Raw genomic sequence first — 20,389 nt, 5'->3', positions numbered from 1 at the left:
AAACACCGCTCCTTGATTGACAGATATAGAAAGCGTGCGTTTCCTGAATTGCACGTGCACTCCGTGCACATTCAGATATATATCTGAAACAAACGCACCTTCAAGGAAAGGCGTTGTACCGGTGCGTTCATTGTATTGCGAGTTGTACTTCGTATTAAACCTTTTAAATGTGTTTTGCAAGGTAAAGAAAAACAAAAAAGAAACAAAACAAAACAAAACAAAACCTTTTCCCGCTTACAAGTGACTTTATGGACAAAACTTTTTCCCGCTTACAGGTGACTTTATAGAAAGAGTTCGCAGCTAGGGTGGATGAGTGGATGAGTGGATGAGTGAGTGAGTGAGAGAGTTTGGTTTTACGCCGCCTTCAGCAATATTCCTGCAACGTCACGGCGGGGGACTTCACACCACACATTATAACATGCATACGTGATAAATAAAATCACAAAATTGTTATGTAAAAATTTAATGGTATCACGTTCTAACAATATCTACAAATATAGTGTAGGGTACTACACAAATCGGTTTTTTTTAGGTATTTACATTATCAAAATATAATTTGAGTATATTTGAGTGAGATTAAGCATGCAAAATATTTGAACGCCAGGCATAAAATGTTTCATGTTGCTGCAAGTAAGCAGATAGTATTTAAACAATGCTTTATTAATAATGTCGAGATACATTCGTTCAACATGAGAGTAACATTTTGTTTCAGGGCATTATCATTTGCAGAAGCCCAAGGTCTTTCATAACTGCCCGACGAAGGAGCTCAGTTGTTAAGACCGATGGCCTCTGCAAATGATAATGTCCTGGGCCTAGATTTTCGAAGCTCTCTTAGCGCTAAGATAGTCGTAAGTGCCATACATTAACATCAACTTACGACTATCTTAGCGCTAAGAGAGCTTCGAAAATCTAGGCCCTGAAAAATAGCGTTGTCGTTATTATATAGCTAAAATGGATAGAATTTCTAATCAAATAAGAACAAAAGCAGCGACATCGGTTTAGAAGCATTTACTGTTAACTGCAAACAACGGAGGCCACTGGCGGAAACGTCATAAAACGAAACACATGATGTCACCAGTGAGAGTGACGACATTCGAACTTGACCATTGCCCATTTTACCAGTCGCCTTATATATTCAGTGCTCAACAAGGGTAGGCTTCCAGTCGATGTTTTCATTGTTGTGTGTTGTAATTTTTGTAGAACTGTTACGGTTGAAACCAGCAAAAGTGTGCATTTTGGCATAGGCACATGTGACGAATGCGAGTCAAAATATCGTCAAAAATGAACCCAAGTTCCAAGGAGCAGGATTAGGTGATTAAATGGCAAGTGCTGAGCTATTTATGACGTCACCTAGGCAACGGGATTGATAATGGCCCATCGTCGAAACATTTCGCGACATTGTCAAGTTACAGTGACCCGCTCATTTCCGATTATTTGCGGGCGTTTTAATAGAAAAATTACATCCTATTAGCTATGAATAGTAATAAGATCAACGAATGTAAATATATGTCTTTGGTTTTCCTCCGAAACTTTCCTTGATTTTAGTGTTCAAGAATGCAACATATTTGGCCTGATCATTTATTAATATTTTTCCATGACCAGAGTGTCTTTCATTTCGTCCGACTTCCTTAATTTCAGCGCCAGTAAAGTGGAGATTACTCCTAGAAATAATCCAAGGATGGACATACCAAAGGCTAAGCCAGCAACAGAACCTGTAACAAAGTGGAAGGCTGTAATACATTTGTCCCATATGTATGCTGTCAGCGTAAACCAGGGCTCGCAAAGCCTCTGTCGTAAGTCTTTGTTAAAGTATGGAAGTTACGACCATCTTCGTATAGCAATAGGATCGCTTTGAGGAAGGGCCCTGGTCGATGAACTGATGTACCGAAAAAGTACTCAATCCCCAAACGCTAGTGTGTACTTTCGTTTGCACGTCAGTATTTATGTAACTGTTTCATGAAGCCGAAACCGAGGTCTGTTCAAACTGTAAATTGTTACGTCATGATTGGACATGTTCAAATGATTCTAAAAGCGACGCAGACAATCACTCACAACTGCGATGCATTGTAAAGCAAGAAAGTAACCTGCTTCAGAGGACAATATACTTTACCTCCATGCCAGCCCGACGGTGAACCATCCGGATCTGGAACACAGAAATTATGACAATTACATGTACCACCTAAGACGTTGGTTGCCGATAAGTGCAGCGTATCTTTTATTCTCAAGACCACCCACGATTTGACAAAATAAGCAAGTCAGTCGTACGAATGAAATTGCTTTAGGGCTTGTGTATTCCATTACACTGAGTGAGTTCAGTTTTACGCCGAACAGTTTTACGCGGCATTCTGGACCAGACAATTCAGTGATTAGCAAGCATGAGTATCGATGGATCTGGATGCCATCATGCACAAATATAACTAGGTCTTCTTGGTGATATTTTGCATAGAGGGTAACCAATCTAAATGTTAATATTAATTTTTATATCAATATATCTATATACGGGTCATTTCGACCTTGGTGACCCCTATCTAGTCCATCTCTCCCATAGCAAACGAGTGAGCGAGTGAGATCCAAACGCCGCAATGACATTGAGGTGACGACCTAAACTGGTTTCCGTCTTCCCATTGTACAACATTTCACGGTACCAGACACAACCAGTTCAACTGATATATTCTAAGGTAGTATTCTATAGACAGTTTTGGCCATAAGCATTTTATTGGTGTCTTGAAATGAACCTCTCGAAGGGGTCGAACCATCGACAATCCGCTTTCGGAGCCGACACTCTCTCCATTATAATATGCAGCTCTTTCAGCGACTGTATGTTACAAGTAGAAATGTAAGAACAGACTAGGTATCCACTAATCAAGGTATCAGTTTAGACTTACTGCTGTGACTTTGCTGCGCTGTCGTAGGAAGTTGAGGATGGACAGTAGTCCCTTGGTGTAAAGTGGGCACGACCATGTTTGGCCCGGAAGTAGTTGTATCAACAATGTCAATGAGAGTACCGTTGGATGACCTGATCACTTCCTTCATAGAGTGTGGTACTCCAATGTAAGTATATGTGTGCTGAGGAGGGAAATGAGCCAATGCATGCATTTTGTTTGAACATTCAAGATCACTCATAATCGACTGAAAAGGCTTGATATGACTTTTAGACATTATTTTCCTATAGGAGTGAGTTGGATCTTACCCCGCTTTTAGCAATATTCCAGGAATATCACGGCGGGGGACACCAGATATGGGCTTCACACATTGTACCCGTGTGGGGAATCGAACCCGGGTCTTCGGCGCATTAACTGCTAGACTACTAAGCGCCTCCGCTGTTTTAGGCATTATTATATTGATTATTTATTGAATTATTTAATTCAAATATCAATGTGATATCAGGAATAAAACAACCAGAAATATTCAAGCCTCACGATGTATGTCTTTGAACAAAACCAGTGGATGATATCAGGGCACGATGGTCCACAATCAAGTCACACACTGGAATTGCCATCCATGGTAACCATTGGACAATGCGAATAAAGTGTTAACACTGCTGAATGTTGCTGGAACCATCCCTACAGTCATCTGTGACGTACCGTGCCCGAGATAGGCTTGACAATGGTTGACTGAAAAGAAAACTGTCCAGAGTCCAGGGCTCGACGGAAGTTGTTGGCGGCTGTGTCCGAGCTGATGGAGTTGATAGGGTTGCCGGTGTCACCTTTGATCGGAGGCGGTCCCAGCAGCGTGAATACGACATACACTCCTTTGTTGTCGAAGTCAGCCTGCAGAATATGAGTTGAAAATTACATACAGACGCACCATGTGATATACTGGTGTGGTCGAGACATCTCCTTGTATAAAGACCATGTTTTCGTTCGTTTCTTGAAACCCACCATCTCCACCATAGATCCAGAAAAAACGTATTAAAAAATGTTGACGCTAATCGGACAAATGAGGGTGCATACTGTTTTCATCATCTAAGGCAAAATATATTTTTCAGGCGTTACATTCATTACACAGTCACAGACCTAATCTGTCTCAGAGTCCATGAACTGCATTACTCCCATACTGCATGGCAGTCTATGCAATGCTAAAGCATTAAATGAAGCCTAGACTTCCCCTGAGTCACTGCTGGTCTTCCATGGACTCCTTTTAAAATAAAAAATTAATAAATCAAAATTATGTAAATTAATTAAATTAAATTCACAGACAAAGCGTTAGTCTGCAGACCTCCCTGCCACTTGTGCTGCAACTGCTACCAGTGCTACTGAGTGCTACTACAGTGACAATATTGCGGCATTAACCAGCGGTCACTACCCCAACAACAATACGGCTGTAACATGTTCGTTGGTTCTGCTGTAAACAAACGTTTTAGTCTTCCTAATACATGTAATTGGATGTTAACAAATAGACCCGTTTAAGCTGAAAAGGAGCCCAGTAAGATGGGAAGTCCTGGGATGGGAAAGCTAGACTTGCTTCATTTAGGAGGGTTGACAATATGATTCAGGGTGTGTGAGACAGACGTGTTCTGCTACTGCTATTAATGCTCTTGACTAACATAAATAATTCCATCACAGAAGGTACTGCTGCTGCTACTACTACAACTACTAATCTGCTCCAAAGGCTACTACTGCTACTACCGTAGATGCTTCTCCTCCTCCTCCTCCTACTACTGCTACTACTACTACTGCTGCTGCTGCTGCTGCTACTGCGACTACAACAACGACATCTACTAAGACGTCTACAACTACATCTCCCACAGATACGTGTACAATACCTGCACGGCTTGTATCCTGGGACCCGAGATCCCCATGGCGTTGGTTATCGCGGTAGCCATGTTGTATTTGAACAGTTTGGGTTTTGGTGATATGGCCCAAGAGTTACCTGCAACAACACTGAAAATGTTGGGGTTGAAAGGAATTTGCTGGTTTTGTTGATTCGTACTTTCACAATATGCAAACGAAACGTGCAGTCTAAGGAAACTTAGCCTCAGTGTATTTCGTTACACTCCACCACTGAGTCTAATAAAACCTTTGAGCGACCAATGACCGTCCAACCAAACGCGAGACGGTTGAATAGATTTAACCAATTAGACAACGGCTACTATTTAGGGATCGGAGGGAATTTCAAAACATTCAGGTCACTGACACAAAATTACAATATGTACAAATATAGATCCCTTCTATCAACGGATAATGTAGTAGTTTTAAAAAGCTTAAGTAAATTCCTATGGCATGCATATAAATTAAGAGAAAGTACATGTACAACTTTAGATAATAGATAGATACCAAAAATAGACAGTATATGACTACCATAATATATACAATATACACTGTATATACAGCTGTATACTCTGCATTGTATATGGGCCTGAGGCCTTCGTACTAGAAATTTAACACTTGACTTGACTTGACTTGACACAGATCTCTCCACAAACAAAAAACCTCATATAACACAATTATTTTACCTGCAGTATATACGCTTTGAATTTCTGTTGACAAGGTTACCATTAACTAATATTTCCGCAAGATGACATCCTTGAATATTGCCAAAAACACCATTTACAGCGACTGTTTACTCACCGTTGTCAGCGACTGTTTACTCACTGGAAGCGAGCGTACGCTAAATAACATTCGGAATCATTCGGGTACGAACCTTTTCGAGATAAAAAGTTCAAAAGGTATGTCCACTTTCGCGATTTGGTAGGCTGTGTTCTGATTGCTCAACCTCAAAGGTTACCTGACGCGACCTCCCATAAGGTTTTGTTAGACTCAGTAGTAGAGGCCTTCTGAGGATAAGTTTACTTAGACTGAAAGTGAACATTCGCATATACTTTTTGAACCTCGGAAAGTTTTGTATCCGAATGATTCCGAACGCTATTTTCGTATGGAAAATCGCTACCGGCTAAAGCAGATGGAGCACGTTACAATACTGTCAACTGTGAGTAAACACTCGCTAAAACAGCGATTTTGTCAATATTCAAGGATGTCAGCTTGTGGAAATATTAGCTAATGGTAACCATGTCAAAAGAAAGCCCTAAGCATTGTATACTGCGACCTCCTACCATGGTTTGTTAAACTCTGTCGTGGAGTGTAACGATAAGTACTGAGACTAAGTTTACTTAGACTCATACATATGCAAATCTTATAAGGTAGTCGCGCAACGTTGATTAGAAGCGATAAAGGATCTAGTTAAACGTTGTAATTCGACTTCCTGTACTCGAGACGAAGACGAAGTAAAACAGTGTTACTTACCTCTGAGTGTGAACCGGAAATTACGTACGTCGCCCTTCTCGTAGCAGTACGAGACGTCAAACTTCTGTATATCCGGTTCGTCCTCCGTGAAGTCAAATATGTTGTAGATATATGTTGCATTCACCTAACAAACAAACATATCGCATGTGCATTGTGGTGGAATAAAAACTCATTGAGCAGAATGTTTACTTGTTCAAATATTCAAATAGATACATTACAAGGTGGTTCAAACACGTCGCGGGAAGATGCTAAGCATCGGATATATTACACTTTAAGACGGTTACCCAGTTTACAGTGATAATCTCCTTTGACGTGTTGGGGAGTGGTTTAGTGTCTCTTGAAGCAAGATTCCAGCGAAAATGGCGAACTGTAAGCATCAAGCTGGGGTTCAACCCGAAGGGGGTTCAGGCAGTAGTTTTATGCAATGTTGGGTAAACCAACATATAGAGAACGAGAAATTTGAAACGTATCAACATATACATTTTAACAAAAGATCACAGTGTCAGATTCCTGATACGACCAAGGGACGCAACTCTACATAGCAAATTACGGGACCTATGACTACTGGGACACCTGAAAGAATCTATAATGTTGATATGTACTCCAGGTATGGTGATCTTAAGTCTCATTGGCGCATCCCTGATTGACGGTCCGAACTCGCTTATGAGCCAGTTATCCTGGAAAACAATGACATTGATAACACCATATGTGAAACAGACAGATTATGTATTTATTTAAAAATTACAATTAGTAATGCAAGGGAATCCCCTTAACTAAAAAGTTGGTTAAAGACTTAAAGGAGCAGTCAAACTCTTTATTAGCTCAAATTATTAGACTCAAATGTTCTGTTAATGAAAAGAGGCAGACCGCCACTCACCGTAGAGAAGTACCATTCCCAAATGGATGTTTGGTTGAGACCCGGTGGAAAATCGTTTCTTTTGCCTATCCATGTATCCATGGTGATGCCACGTTCCGTTTTCTAAACATAAAATACAGTTTCACTTTAAAACACGTTACATAGCTTCCAAATATTATTTTAGAGAAAACCAATAAGATTGAAAAGTATCGCACCACCTTTGTGTCTGTTGGACGAACATTTTGACTTTGTTTGAAATTCAGTCATTTCTTTCAAGATTCACATCCTTCTGACTTTTGTTAACTTCCAATTTGTTCAAAAATCGGCGAGAGGTGCATGTACTGGAGCATCATGCGAGCTAAATATCTGGCTACAGTTTGCAGAAATAAGACCAAAAGTGTTGGTTACATGTCGGCGACACTGACTATAGCCATAATATGGCATCAGTACCTGAGATTGTGACCTCCGACTTTTGTCCAAAACATTAAGATAGCTATTCAGAACAACAGTTCCACCAGAATAAGAAGTGCAAACCTGGCCAGAGTACACGAAGTCTCCGGAAGTGAAGTCAAAGAACTGTTTTGGACTTTTGATGCTGATGTAGTTCAGGTTGGTGAGCTGGGAGTCAAAGACGTCCGTGGAGAGAGGGGCCACCTTGCAGTCACCTGACGCCATGTCCACCATATATGACACACCTGGACACAAAGTCATTGGCCTCGGTAGATTGTATGCGTCAGTGTTTACATGAGACACAGTTCCGTATTTCTATCAAACCAAAATAACCACCAAAACAACAAACAAACGGAAAAAAACCAAACAAACAAAAAACCCAACCCAAAACGAACCAAACAACAAAAAACCAACAAAAGCCACAAAACAAACACCCCCCCCCCCCCCCCCCCCCCCCCCACACACACACACACACACGACAAGCTGAGTCGCCTTTTATGGCAAGCATGGGTTGCTGAAGGCCTATTCTACCCCGGGACCTTCACGGGTCCAATTATTCGGACTTACACGGTGACAAATATAACTCATTTGACTTATTGACAAATTCAACATCTTAGACTATTTTCCATGCTTCAAAACAAACTGTGGCGAGATCGAGAATCGGCTTCATGAGACCATGGGGAGAATCGAGCCCGGTTCTCCATCGTATTGAGTTTTGGGGACAGGTGGTTGAACGAAGTTATTTGATCGCTGCCTCGTCACATACATCTTGCAAAGTCAAGTACATCAAGTAGTCGGTTTCTATGTGTGAGCTGGGTTTGTTCTGTATAGCAATTCTCATGGGCGGTGGGGTAGTCAGGTGGTGAAAGCGTTCACCTGTCACGCGGAAGATCCGGCACATCAGTAAAACTTGGGAAGACCATTTCTGGTGTCTCCCGACGTGATATTGCGGGAAAATTGCTAAAAGCGGCGAAAAACTAAATTCACTCATTAATCTCATACGTGTGATCATAAGGTGATTGTGGCTTTGTCCTTTCGTGTGAAAATATATCCTCAATGCCTTCTTACATCGGCTTCAAACAGTATTCAATCATCTATGATCTTCGTCTGTCTTATTCACTGGCATGTAAAGCTTCTGAGGCAGAAAACCGAAACTCACTCACATGGCATTGAACGGAAATGGTAGTTTTGGGCAGTGGTACAGCGGATATCCCACGCATTTCAGTGGGGATTAAATAAAAAACAAACTCCCTAATTTGGACAAGACTGGGCTTGACATTTGAACGTAACAATAATGAGGTTTGCTTTGCTAAGGCGGCGAATGGCTGGATGTGAGTGTCGTATGTCAAACGGACCACACGTGTGACTGATGCGAATTGCAGACTCATAACACAGAAGCTGGCATGGGTATGACACGACCTCATGACACCATCCCCACCCCTGATACAAACACCCCATCCACCATCCAGGAAGAAAAAATAACAACACCCACCCCAACCGTAGTTCTTAAAAAATATAGACAGTAATAAAGAAACACCAAAGCAATAAAACCTAAACCGAAAAAGACATTCTCATGTCAATAAACAAACAAAAGAAAATAACACTACCAAAGGCACATAGGAACAAACAAAGAAAAACAAGGGGATTAATAGTTAATTTATAGTGAAACCCTGCTAGTCCGAACCCTCTAAACCGTAAAACCTCCCCGACCGATATTGGCTGGGAATGTCCATCGAGGTGATGGAACGTAACACCCACTCTAATAAACGTTTGTTTATCCAGGTGTTTACAAAATAGCACCTTAAATGTGTTTTTTTGTAATCTATCCAATAATATTTGGAATGTTTATGTATCAAGAGATCGGCATTAACAATATTTTACCAACATTTTGCATAGACACCATTAAAGGCTTCTCCAGCTGTAGCTATCTTGGGACTCCGTAATCCGGACAAGTGTTAAGAAGGAACTTTTCAATATGACGCGGATAGTCGAGGTTTAAAGGGGCCTCTGTGTACCTGCGTTGAAGTCGTGGATTTCTCTCCTAGCAACCATCGGTACGAACACCAGTCCCCCTGGAACTGGCTTCGAGTCTATGCGCACCATCTTCCTGCTATAGTCGTACCATTCCTGAAGGTCAAAGGTCTGATTATTTTCTCTTGTGTTTGGCGATCCACTAATATTAATGATATTGACCACGATGACCACAGCAACAACTACAACGCCGAATCAGAGTAAAACGGCGATGTTGATGATGCTTGTAATTGTAAAGATATAGACTGACTGAGTGGGGAAATTGTTTGTTGATTTCACTAGCATGACACACTCTCAACATTATGTCATGCCGGCTCGGCCCCAGTGATCACATGTGGTGTTTCTCACCACGAACTTTTCCCAGCAGTCCCACTTCCGTGTCCAGACGGACCCCAGTCTAGCAGACGATGCATTATCTCAACAGTTTTAGGGCGCTTTTATAAACATTTCCGAACCGAAAGTTTTTAGAAAATTGTAAACTTCAGTGTTTTTTCTTCACCAAAGAATAAACAACATTGATCAACATTATAAAATAATATTTGATTAATATGAAGAATATATTAGACTGGGTACCACACGACGTGATGTGCCTGAAGTCATCACTGACCGTTATTTGCGACTGAGGATTAAGGACAACAACAACAACAACAACAACAACAACAACAACAACAACATACAGAACATAAGAATACAAATATTATCGTACGTCATAAGCACCGATAGCGTTGTAATTTGGGACGACCATCTCTGCTCTGAAGGTAAAGTAGTTCGGTATATTAGGAGTAGTTTTTGTATTCCTCCGCCCCTCGCAGTAGATGCCCCCAGGAATCTGAAACATTCAACAGTCGAGACTTGGAGGGTCTATAACAGTTTTACACTGTCATGTAACACAAAGGTAAAGTGAAATATAGTTTCCGATTGGGTGTGAGTGAATTGGGAGAAAAGGCTGTAAGTAGAAATCTCGATGATGTGAACATAAAAACAAATGAAATGTTGTGGTACAAAGTGGATAAGGAGATATCAAAATGAATTCGTTATAATCTAGAGAGGTGTGACTTGCAAAGACTTTTGAGTAATTTGTATAATGGCGTGAGCTGATATTACTATAGCGGCATGCGAGACTGTAGCCTATAGGTCCAAGGTAGCCTCGTGATTAAAGCGTCCGCTTGTAACGCCCAAACTCCAGGTTCGATATACCACCATGGTTACAATGTGAGCAGCCCATTTCCGGTGTACCCTGCCGTGATATTGCTGGAATATTGCTAAAAGCGGCGCAAAACTATACTCAGTCACAGCGATGAAATTCTGAACTGCCTTCCTTAGCCGTGCCAGGAACCAATGAACGTCAATGTTTTTTTCAAAGTTGTTCCGTACCATATCCTTCTCCGTATTTCTACCAAAGTTGCAGACATGTGACACCGCACACATGTGACACCGTAAACACCCGGTCTCTCCCAAATGAACATGACATGTGACATACCGTGAAGTTCTATCCTTAAGTGGGTAATAATAGTTTAATCTTACTTGAAATACACTGTAATCATCTATGTACTCTTGAAAGTAGATGATGTCGTACTGCTCGTGTGACTCAAAGCTGTTGGTGCCGCTGCCGATTTTTTTATGGATCCTGCTCCTGATCGGCGCCATGATGGCACCAGAAGGCGTTGTCCACGTCTTGCCGTCTGAGGTCAAACGTAATGCATTTCAAACACGTGCATTATTTCCCTGTAATATATACCCTGGGCTAGTAAACACAGGATAGCAATGCAGGGGTGCAATACAGATGACTTGGTCACATCCCGTATTGCACCCCAGATTCCGTATTGCATCCCAGATTCCGCATTGAACCCTTACCGGCTCTGCTTTCTCCAAAGCTCATTAAAACGAATTAATGCAAGATAAGATGGTATATAATAAATACAGAGCGCCATACTAGCGCATTTGGATGTTTTGTATTGACGGAGAAGATGTCATTTGAGCAGGGAAACAAAAAGATCTTGTCTTGTATGACGTTCTATAGAACACAAACGAAAATGTTTATTTGATAATCATGTATTGATAGAGGCTTATGTTTTGTGTTTTGGTACAGTTTTCCGGCAGAGTATACAAAAATGGTGGTTTAAGGGTGGCTGACTCTGTAACTTTTTGTGAAGCTTTGAAACTAGCTAACCTGAGATCTTACTGTAGAAAAGCAGCAGTTGAAAACCCCTGTAATATTCCTTCCGATCTCATTTTAAAACCTGGTCCAAATGTTGATCAAGTAACACACGTCGATAACCCTAATTGGATTGATGTTTTGAAAGCTTGGAATAAGTATTGTTAAACGAGTCATGAAAGTTCTGGTAATATTTACACAATCCTAGCCCATGCACTATGGTTTAACCAGAAATAACCAGAAAAACCCAACACATTAGAGTAAACACTGGGCAAGTAAAGGCGTTCTTACAATTATGGACCTATGTGTCATTTGACAGGCTGAAGGAAATGTTTGACACTTATACCAGGACTATTTGCATGTCTTAGATACACTTCCTGATTCTTGGAGATGTACTATAGACACTCTAGAAATATCCCAGTTTTTGATTTACTCATAACTCAGTGTCACTGGAATTTTATGAGAAATCATGCAAAGGAGGTAGAATGTTTTATGACGTCTTGATTTCCGATCTAGATTTACCTATAATGTGTCCTAAATGGCAAGGATCTTTTGGTAGTATTACTTTGGATTGGAATGAGATTTTTATCATGGAAAAAGTTTGAAAGATGTTAAAGTACTTTATTTCCAATACACGTTTTTACACGGTATTATCTATACTAAAAATGAAATATTTCAAATGAAACTTTTCGTCAATACTGTTTGTAATGAGCTGAATGAGAATATTTGTCATGTTTATTGGGAATACAGAGTAACACAGACATTCTGGAATGAACTTGAAGCCTGGATGAATGATCATTCTGAGAATGCACATAAAATGACAAAATATCTTGTTTTGTTTGGAACATTATACACAGACAGATTATTAAACCATATTATCCCTACTGCCGAAACGTATATTTATTCATGTTGGATTAATTAATGCACTCCAAAACTTTAAAAGTTCATGTTTTTTTGTAAGAAAATTTCAATGTAGAAAAGTTCATTGCGATACAAAAATAAAAAAATCTCAAAAGTCATTACAGAAAATGGAGATCTATATTCCCAACTTAACAAAGATTTTTTACTCTATATTCGGTCATTTTTTTTATGTGAAAATGTTTTTTAATGTTCTTTAGAACTCTATCTACCAAACGTAAAATGTGAACTGGTGTCTCTATGATGTACCTTGGAAACAATAAAACGTTATAAAAAAAGAAAAAAAACCCGTTATTCGGCAGCTGTTTTCAACATATGTAGAAACGTTATGATAACGTTTTTACTTGTCTTGTCTTTCGTGTGTATAGTGTCTGTTGTCCAGTGCTGTATATTAATACTGAATAACAGAGACTTCCATGCTGGCACAGGCCATGAACTAAGTCTGCATCTCATATCGAAACAAGCAGACAGTGTCAGTAGCAACTGAAATAGCTACCGAGAGCTATTTCCGATGTTTATTTCAGAAGCAATTACATCCGTTCAACAGTGCCACTTGTTCATTCACAGTGCATTGTGGACCTAGCTTGTATTCGACCAATTGACGGCGATTATCTAACCGCTTTCATTTACAGCGCTGATATAACAGGCTTGCTTATACAGCTATACCAGCTGACAGCAGAGGGAACGAGCGTATGACAGGCTTCAGAAGGTAAGTCTCAATGGAACCATTGTAAACTGATTAATTCCAAAGTTATGCCATGGCGAAATGGACATTCAGTTGACATGCAGTGGACATGCAGTGGACATGCTTTTACACTAATATGTGTGGAGTGGTAGGCGTCTAGAGACCTCTTCAAACTTATTTGGAATCGACAGGAATCAAGGAGAATTACACAGAAAAAAAATATTTCCCAAAGTCAAACCGCATTCGGGAGAGAGTGTCAAAGTAAACAATTTTTTCAAGCTTTGTAAGAATGCGATTCCTTATTGCTACCTGGCGTTTCAGTGACAGGTGGCCGCGTTTTTAAGTGAGTGAGTGAGTTTAGTTTACGCCGCACTCAGCAATATTCCAGCTATATGGCGGCGGTCTGTAAATAATCGAGCCTGGACCAGACACTCCAGTGATCAACAACATAAGCATCGATCTGCGCAATTGGGAATCGATAACATGTGTCAACCAAGTCAGCGAGCCTGACCACCCAATCCCGTTAGTCGCCTCTTACGACAAGCTGAGTCGCCTTTTATGGCAAGCATGGGTTGCTGAAGGCCTATTCTACCCCGGGACCTTCACGGGTCCCTCGTTTTTAAGAGATTCAGTGATGTTCTGATGATGTCAGTGCTCATTTGAAGAGTTCTGACTAAGACTATCTGACTATAATCGGGGTGTATTTGAGGTACACACACGCTGTGTTCTAGCTTCAGTCGAAATATAGATACAATTAGAGAATATTCGACAAGTCCAGGACCAATGAAGATGCATTCCGACTCATTCGAGACGCATTCGAGACATCCTGACAGGATTTGAGGTGGGTTGTCTTTTCTTTTCTTCCTCGAACACTTAGAAGGAGTTAGAATGCAGTGGAAATATTTAGAATGCAGTTAGAATGCAGAAAGAACACTGAAAATGCAGTTCGAATGCACCTCAAATGCCGTTCAATATTTTTCACTTCGAATGTACCTCGTAAGTGCTGAACATGTTCAAAACATTCGGCATGTTGCAAGAATTGGCCCGATTAGTTGGAATGCATTAGGAATACGATAAGAAGTCTTAGAAATCAGTTCGATTTTCCAGGAATCTCCAGAACCGTTCATTCCGACAGCATTCCGCCTCAAGTGTGAAGGGGGTATAACACCTGCTTCCCTCCTCGTGGAGTTTGACTGAAATACAGGGCGGTGGAGTAGCCCAATGGTTACAATGTTCGTTCGTCACGCCTTAGTCATGGGTTCGATTCCCTATTCGGATACAATGTGTGAAGCCAGTTTCGGGTGTCTCCCACCCTGATATTGCTGTAATGTTGCTAACAAAAGCGTAATGGTTTATGGTCAAACGTCGCTTTTAGCACAACTCCAGGAATATTCCAGGGACACCAGAATAGGCTTCAAACATTGCGCCCATGAGGGAAATCGAAGCTGGACCATCGACGTAAATAGACAAGATTAAACACATTAATATAGATGCAGTTCGATTATAACATACGCATGTATAGTTTGTATAACACAGGAAGACTAAAAGATGAAAGTATTTTCTAATGAATCAAAAAAATAAACTGCGATAATACCGTGGCTCGCTCAACTCTAATTATTACATGAACATGGGGCGTACATTAGGATGAGCGAACGCTTCAACCACAGGACAACCCGCAGATCGAGTTCCTTTTATTGGAGGGAAATCTGAGAAAGACGATGTAATTTGTTACACGAATACATATTTGCAACAAATGATTACAGTGATTGAAATGCTTAACTGCCAGAAAACGTGACCTTTTTAATCAGTACTGTTATATATTCAGGTAACGTCTTGAATAATGAAAATGATACTTAAAAATAGTACATTTCGCCAAACTACCAATCATATATGTATTTCGGGAAAAAAGTAATCCAGTTGGAAGTTTAACAATCTGGCCTAAATTAAATATGGAATTATTAGAAAATATATAAATCCCGTGTGATGAAATCTAGTACATTATGTAGAAGTGGGTTTGCTATTGTATTTGGGCCTGAGTCGCAGAGTACAGCACTCTATTTCATTTGATACTCATGAATAATCAAGATATATAAAATTGAATCGAATATAATGTAATATCACACAAAAGGCGATCACATGTTGGTATTTGATTTCTGGGTACATAATTTGATTCTTTACAAACTAAAGCTGTCAGTTGAATTTACCTGAGAAGTAGAAGTCGATCTTGATCGTTTGTTGTGTGTCATTGTGGTAGGTGCAACTTTCCCAGTACAGAGCAGAGATGTTCCTTACAGTGGCTGTGCCCTTGTATACTTCATTGTAGGACTGCCCGAACTTCAGTGCTTTGTGCACGCTCAGGACCTCGGCTGTGAAAGGTAGGGTGAACATTCATATGGACACCTCTATATAACGAAACTTTGTTCAAACGGAGATACCCGTTATCCAGATTAGAAAAGATCTTCAGTAACCCATGCTTGTCGCAAGAGGCAACTAACGGGATAGGGTGGTCGTGCTCGTTGATTTGGTTGAGACATGTCTTCATGTTCCAATTACGATTATTACAGACTGCCGGAATAGCTGGACTGTTGCTGAGTGCGGCGTAAAACTAAACTCACTTAGAAGGACAGACTAAGTTTCAAATTCTCGTCGTTAAATCGGTACTATTCCTATCTATATGATACAGCCTGAAGACCGATCTACCTAACCTGGCTATGAAGACATGCGTTTTCCTAGTCAGCCAGCCCATGTGACCACCTGATCTCGTTAGTAGCTTCTGACATCTGGCATTGGTTTCTGACGTCCAATTCAGACCCGACGTTTTATGGAGCAGTTGAGATGTGTGGTCTGTATCAATAATGCTCAAGATTTAGTCATCTTTACAAAGGAGTAATGACCGTTGTTTATGATATATGACTAGAGGAAGGGGGGACCTTTACAGTTATTTGTTTAACACGTAGTTCGAGACAACAGGATTGTAAGTGTTTCAAATCATTTTATCGACACATGTTCAAGGGTAAACAAATACTCAGTCATAACACATGTATAAACTTAACATGGTTCGAATAAACCGGGTTTAGCGTGGAGAAGGCAAATGCCCGCTTTCTCGCCGAAAGACGAACGGGCTGATATAATTAGATTGTATACAGTGAGGATAGAAATTAAAACGGTTGCCAGAATTGTTATTGTTCTATGTCAAAGATCATGGATACTTTCTGTAAAGGCCACTTGTGGTATTCGTCGACTGTGGGCGTTGAATATTGCTGAAGCTGGGTTAACACTCACTCATCGGCTCGCTCACCAACCCGCTCTGTGGATCAGCCATCGCCCTCTCCATCATACGTCAATGCATTCTCATAGCCACCCACTCACTCACCCAGCTTCCTGCTCACTCACTCACTCACTCACTTATTCAGCTTCTCGCTCACTCACTCACTCACCCAGCTTCTCGCTCACTCACTCACTCAGCTTCTCGCTCACTCACTCACCCAGCTTCTCGCTCACTCATACACTGAATCAGCCATCCAACCGAACGTACAAACCTGCTGTTCCATTGACACTTTGGAAAGGTAACGTGAACGTATCACTGGCATCCAGTTTCGTTACTGCACACGTATTATCTAGAAATACAAGGGTGGTAACTGGAGCAAAGACTGTTAATCGCCTGAACATAAACTGTATCCTAAATATAAAATGTCAACATAAAATTTCCTATCCCTGGGATTGTTTAATGATGATTCACAGGAATCGCAGAATCTGTTAGCTCTGACAGGAACAAGTATACATAAATAATAAAAAAGCAATCAGCAACAACACCAAAACAATAAAAAAGAACCAAATCAATGAAGTCATTCCAAAACGCTACACCCAGTGAAAGACCAGACAAAACACAATACAACTATAAAATGTTGAGAAACGAACGTTTAGCTTCCTTTCTGAGACTTATCCCAAGACCCGAACCAAAGCCAATATGGTTCTCGTCACGATATAGCTGAGGTATTGCCGTTGTGACGGTAGATATTAAGTCACTCACTCGCATACCTTGAATGGTGAAATATTCGTTAGTTGTGTAGTCAGATATAAACAGCACGACCTTCCCAGGGTCATACACCCCGGTCAGTCTCATGGCTGCTCTGTTGCCCGGTCCGTCGAAGAATTCTTCAACATAGACCCATTTCTTCTGCTCAATGACTTTCCATTCCATTCGGGCAAGGTAGGTATCTGCTAGTTTCGGCAGAGCGCTGGCTTAGAAACATAACAGTATACATTGTTTAAGGTTTGAATATAAGCATGCTAGAAATGTCATTCTCTAACCCGTTAATCCGGATTTAAGAATTTATAAAATACCACTGATCTATGGGTTTGAACACGAACGAACACGGATTGGTACAACGCTGACATATTTCTTGAGTGTCAGTTTTTGCTCGTCACGCCGTAGACATGGGTTCGACTCCCACATTGGTAGAAGGTTTCTCATGTCTTCCGCCGTCATATTGCTGGAATATTGCTGAGAGCGACTGAAAAACAAAGTCATCGGTGTATTGTTTAAAGCTGAACAAGACAAACACCAAGACTTAGAAATACCATCATTTCACAATTACCGATTGCGTACTCAAATACCTGGATCGATGCTCATACTTGTAGTCACAGGCGTGTCTGGTTCAAACTCTGTTGTATATTTTTTTCATTGACAACCAACTTTTAACCGGACTATGAATATGTATCCGTTGCGTGAATCACGCCTAAAGATAATTCAACATCACGTGAGTTGATTGAGTTACGGGAGACATTTGCCTTAAACACAACAAAAATATTATTAATACCTGAATCACTCAAATTCTGAGTACACACACTTGTATCAAGCTGACCGGAAACGAACCGGCTGACCCGGAAGTCGACGAGAAACAGTATCGCAGCCAAACAGATAACTTAAAGGGAAACATTAACTCATTAGTAATCATATCAAATATAGAATATTATTGATAATAGTACAAACGGTGAAAACGCATACATACCATTGTCAAAATCTATACAAAACAAGAAGAAAATCAGAGTACAGGTATGTATTCATGTCCAGGTTTAAGTGTGGAAAACGTTCATACAATCATACTTCAAACAGCGAGGGATAGGAACACCTTAATTATTCGCTAATGGTGTAAATATAAGCAGCAATTTTCTATTTTCTTACCTCTCGCCATGACCCAGTGGTATCCGTTGAGTTCATGTATATATCTTTAGGGAGTGGACACAAGCTACCTATTGTTGATGATGAGAGTACAAAAGTCGAAGCCCTGATAACATAAGCTCGACAGTCACACATAGTAACCGAACCTGATAGCCTTTCTCCAAACCACGTAACGACTTTATCGCATGCTTGTTTATCTCATAAAACGACCCGAATGACTGCAGACGTGGTTTTAATTTATTTCTCCCCAGTCAAACGTTTAAAGGGTGCTCAGCCGAGCCTTGTACATTCGGTTTGGTTATACTGTGTTATAATATGGATAAGTGTAATGTGAAGTTTGTCATCCTCGGTATTCCAGGGAATTATGTCTGCGATAGAGTGGCATAAATTATTCGTGTCATTTCACGCCAGTTTGAAGTATACATTGGCATAATAGCTCTTGAAATGTTGGGTTTGTTACTATAGAGAAAAAGCTTGGTTAACGAATGTTGCCCAGAGTATTCATGATAACAGAGTTGAGAGATAATATGCATTTGATAATTGGAGATGTATTCACTTCAAATGTGATATACGTTCTCCTTCTCTGTTCAGACAAGATTTATAGACTCCAGGCTAATGATCGGTCTTTCAAAATGTATATTTTTGTTGCAGAAACAAAATAAGTCCGTTTGAACTGAAAGGTACCCAGACTCTAAAATCTAGACTTGCTTCGTTTAAGCGTTCGATTAAAAAGGATAGTGGGGTAGCCTAGTGGTTCGACTTATTACAGAATATTGCAGAAAGCGGCGTAAAACTGTACTCACCCACTTTGGGATTGGGACTAACGGGAAATAATATGGTTGAGGGACTGTGAGACTGACTACATTATACCCCTCTTCTTGAGTTTCAATAAAGTGGTAGACGTTTAACCCACGTCTCTTCAGGGCATGCTTTCAAAATCAAGCTGAAACGGGGATAGTGAACTCACTCACTCAAAAAGGAACAACGCTCCGGGATATGAATGTAATTATAATGGCAGTTTTACTAAGGGTAAAATCATCTACCCTGTGTTGAATCTAGTTGAAGTCAATGTTACTTGCGTTTGTCTCTGACAAACAGCCTTGAGTTGACAACCAGTCTTAAGTTGTGTCCTTTAATCCATATTCTCGGGTCTGAAACCATGTGTTGAAGTGACGTACAAAAGAAAGTGCATACCTGGCTCCTCTTTCACAAAACTCGTAACTAAGGTCTCGTAAGTTTTCTCGAAGCTATCCTACTTCCTATGTTACAGTATAGGAGGTACGAATGCTACGAGAAAAGTTACGAGATCTTAGGCTTACGAGAGTTTTGTGAAAGGGGCCCTGGTGTATTGCGACGATATTCCAGAAAACTACGCCAGTATTTTGAAACTGTTTTAATTGTGACTTACAAGCCACTACCACCGTGTTGGTGGTGTTGCCAATAACAACAGCAAGAGGTGAGTACTTTCTTTTGTACGTCAGTTTAGTACCTTGTTTGAGATGGAGTGACGTCTCTGTGCAAACCGGATATTCATTAACCGTTTGACATCAATTAGACAATCTGAGGCTGCAACTGATTAAAAACCACTTGTGAGTAAGCTAGCTTCGTTCAAGTACTCTGTTGCCCTTTAAGCTCACCTCATGACATCTCACAGCCACACTTCAAAGCCGAGTTGAACTCACTTCCTCCTGACTTACTCACTGATGCCTTCATTCAGGCATGATTTCTGTTCTCGTGTCATGCAATGGGAACATATATTTACTCATCTCTTGTTTATTTGTTTATCAACCAAATACTTCCTGACGTTCCCATGCTGTTACAAATGTATAACTGAATTTTCACTTAATTATGAATATATCGTGTCAGATTT

General features: G+C 40.5%; 2 protein-coding genes across 2 annotated transcripts in view; one reads left to right on the top strand and one right to left on the bottom strand.

Annotated features, from left to right (window-relative positions):
- Nucleotides 1–447: 447 nt before the first annotated feature.
- Nucleotides 448–18,606, bottom strand: LOC137261335 (uncharacterized). The gene is made up of 17 exons (XM_067799072.1): nt 18,523–18,606; nt 18,158–18,262; nt 17,376–17,579; nt 16,877–16,954; nt 15,542–15,703; nt 11,104–11,261; nt 10,286–10,408; nt 9,564–9,675; nt 7,633–7,793; nt 7,120–7,221; nt 6,845–6,919; nt 6,243–6,366; nt 4,766–4,872; nt 3,585–3,770; nt 2,886–3,066; nt 2,111–2,143; nt 448–1,712 (listed from the first exon to the last, which is right to left on the bottom strand). Exons 1-17 carry the CDS (start codon nt 18,530–18,532, stop codon nt 1,582–1,584), a joined length of 2,052 nt encoding a protein of 683 aa, XP_067655173.1. The 5' UTR covers nt 18,533–18,606; the 3' UTR covers nt 448–1,581.
- LOC137261336 (myosin light chain kinase, smooth muscle-like) overlaps nt 13,320–20,389 on the top strand; it is an 82,992-nt gene continuing 75,922 nt past the window's right edge. The window contains exons 1-2 of the mRNA XM_067799076.1: nt 13,320–13,361; nt 15,592–15,712. The gene's annotated coding sequence lies outside the window, so the exon portion shown is untranslated. The remainder of the gene's footprint in view (nt 13,362–15,591; nt 15,713–20,389) is intronic.

This window comes from Haliotis asinina, chromosome 14 (genome assembly GCF_037392515.1).
Source record: "Haliotis asinina isolate JCU_RB_2024 chromosome 14, JCU_Hal_asi_v2, whole genome shotgun sequence".
Classification (NCBI taxonomy): Eukaryota; Metazoa; Mollusca; class Gastropoda; order Lepetellida; family Haliotidae; genus Haliotis; species Haliotis asinina.
The sequence above is the reverse complement of the archived record's forward strand: the minus strand, read 5'-3'. Positions and strand labels throughout refer to the sequence as shown.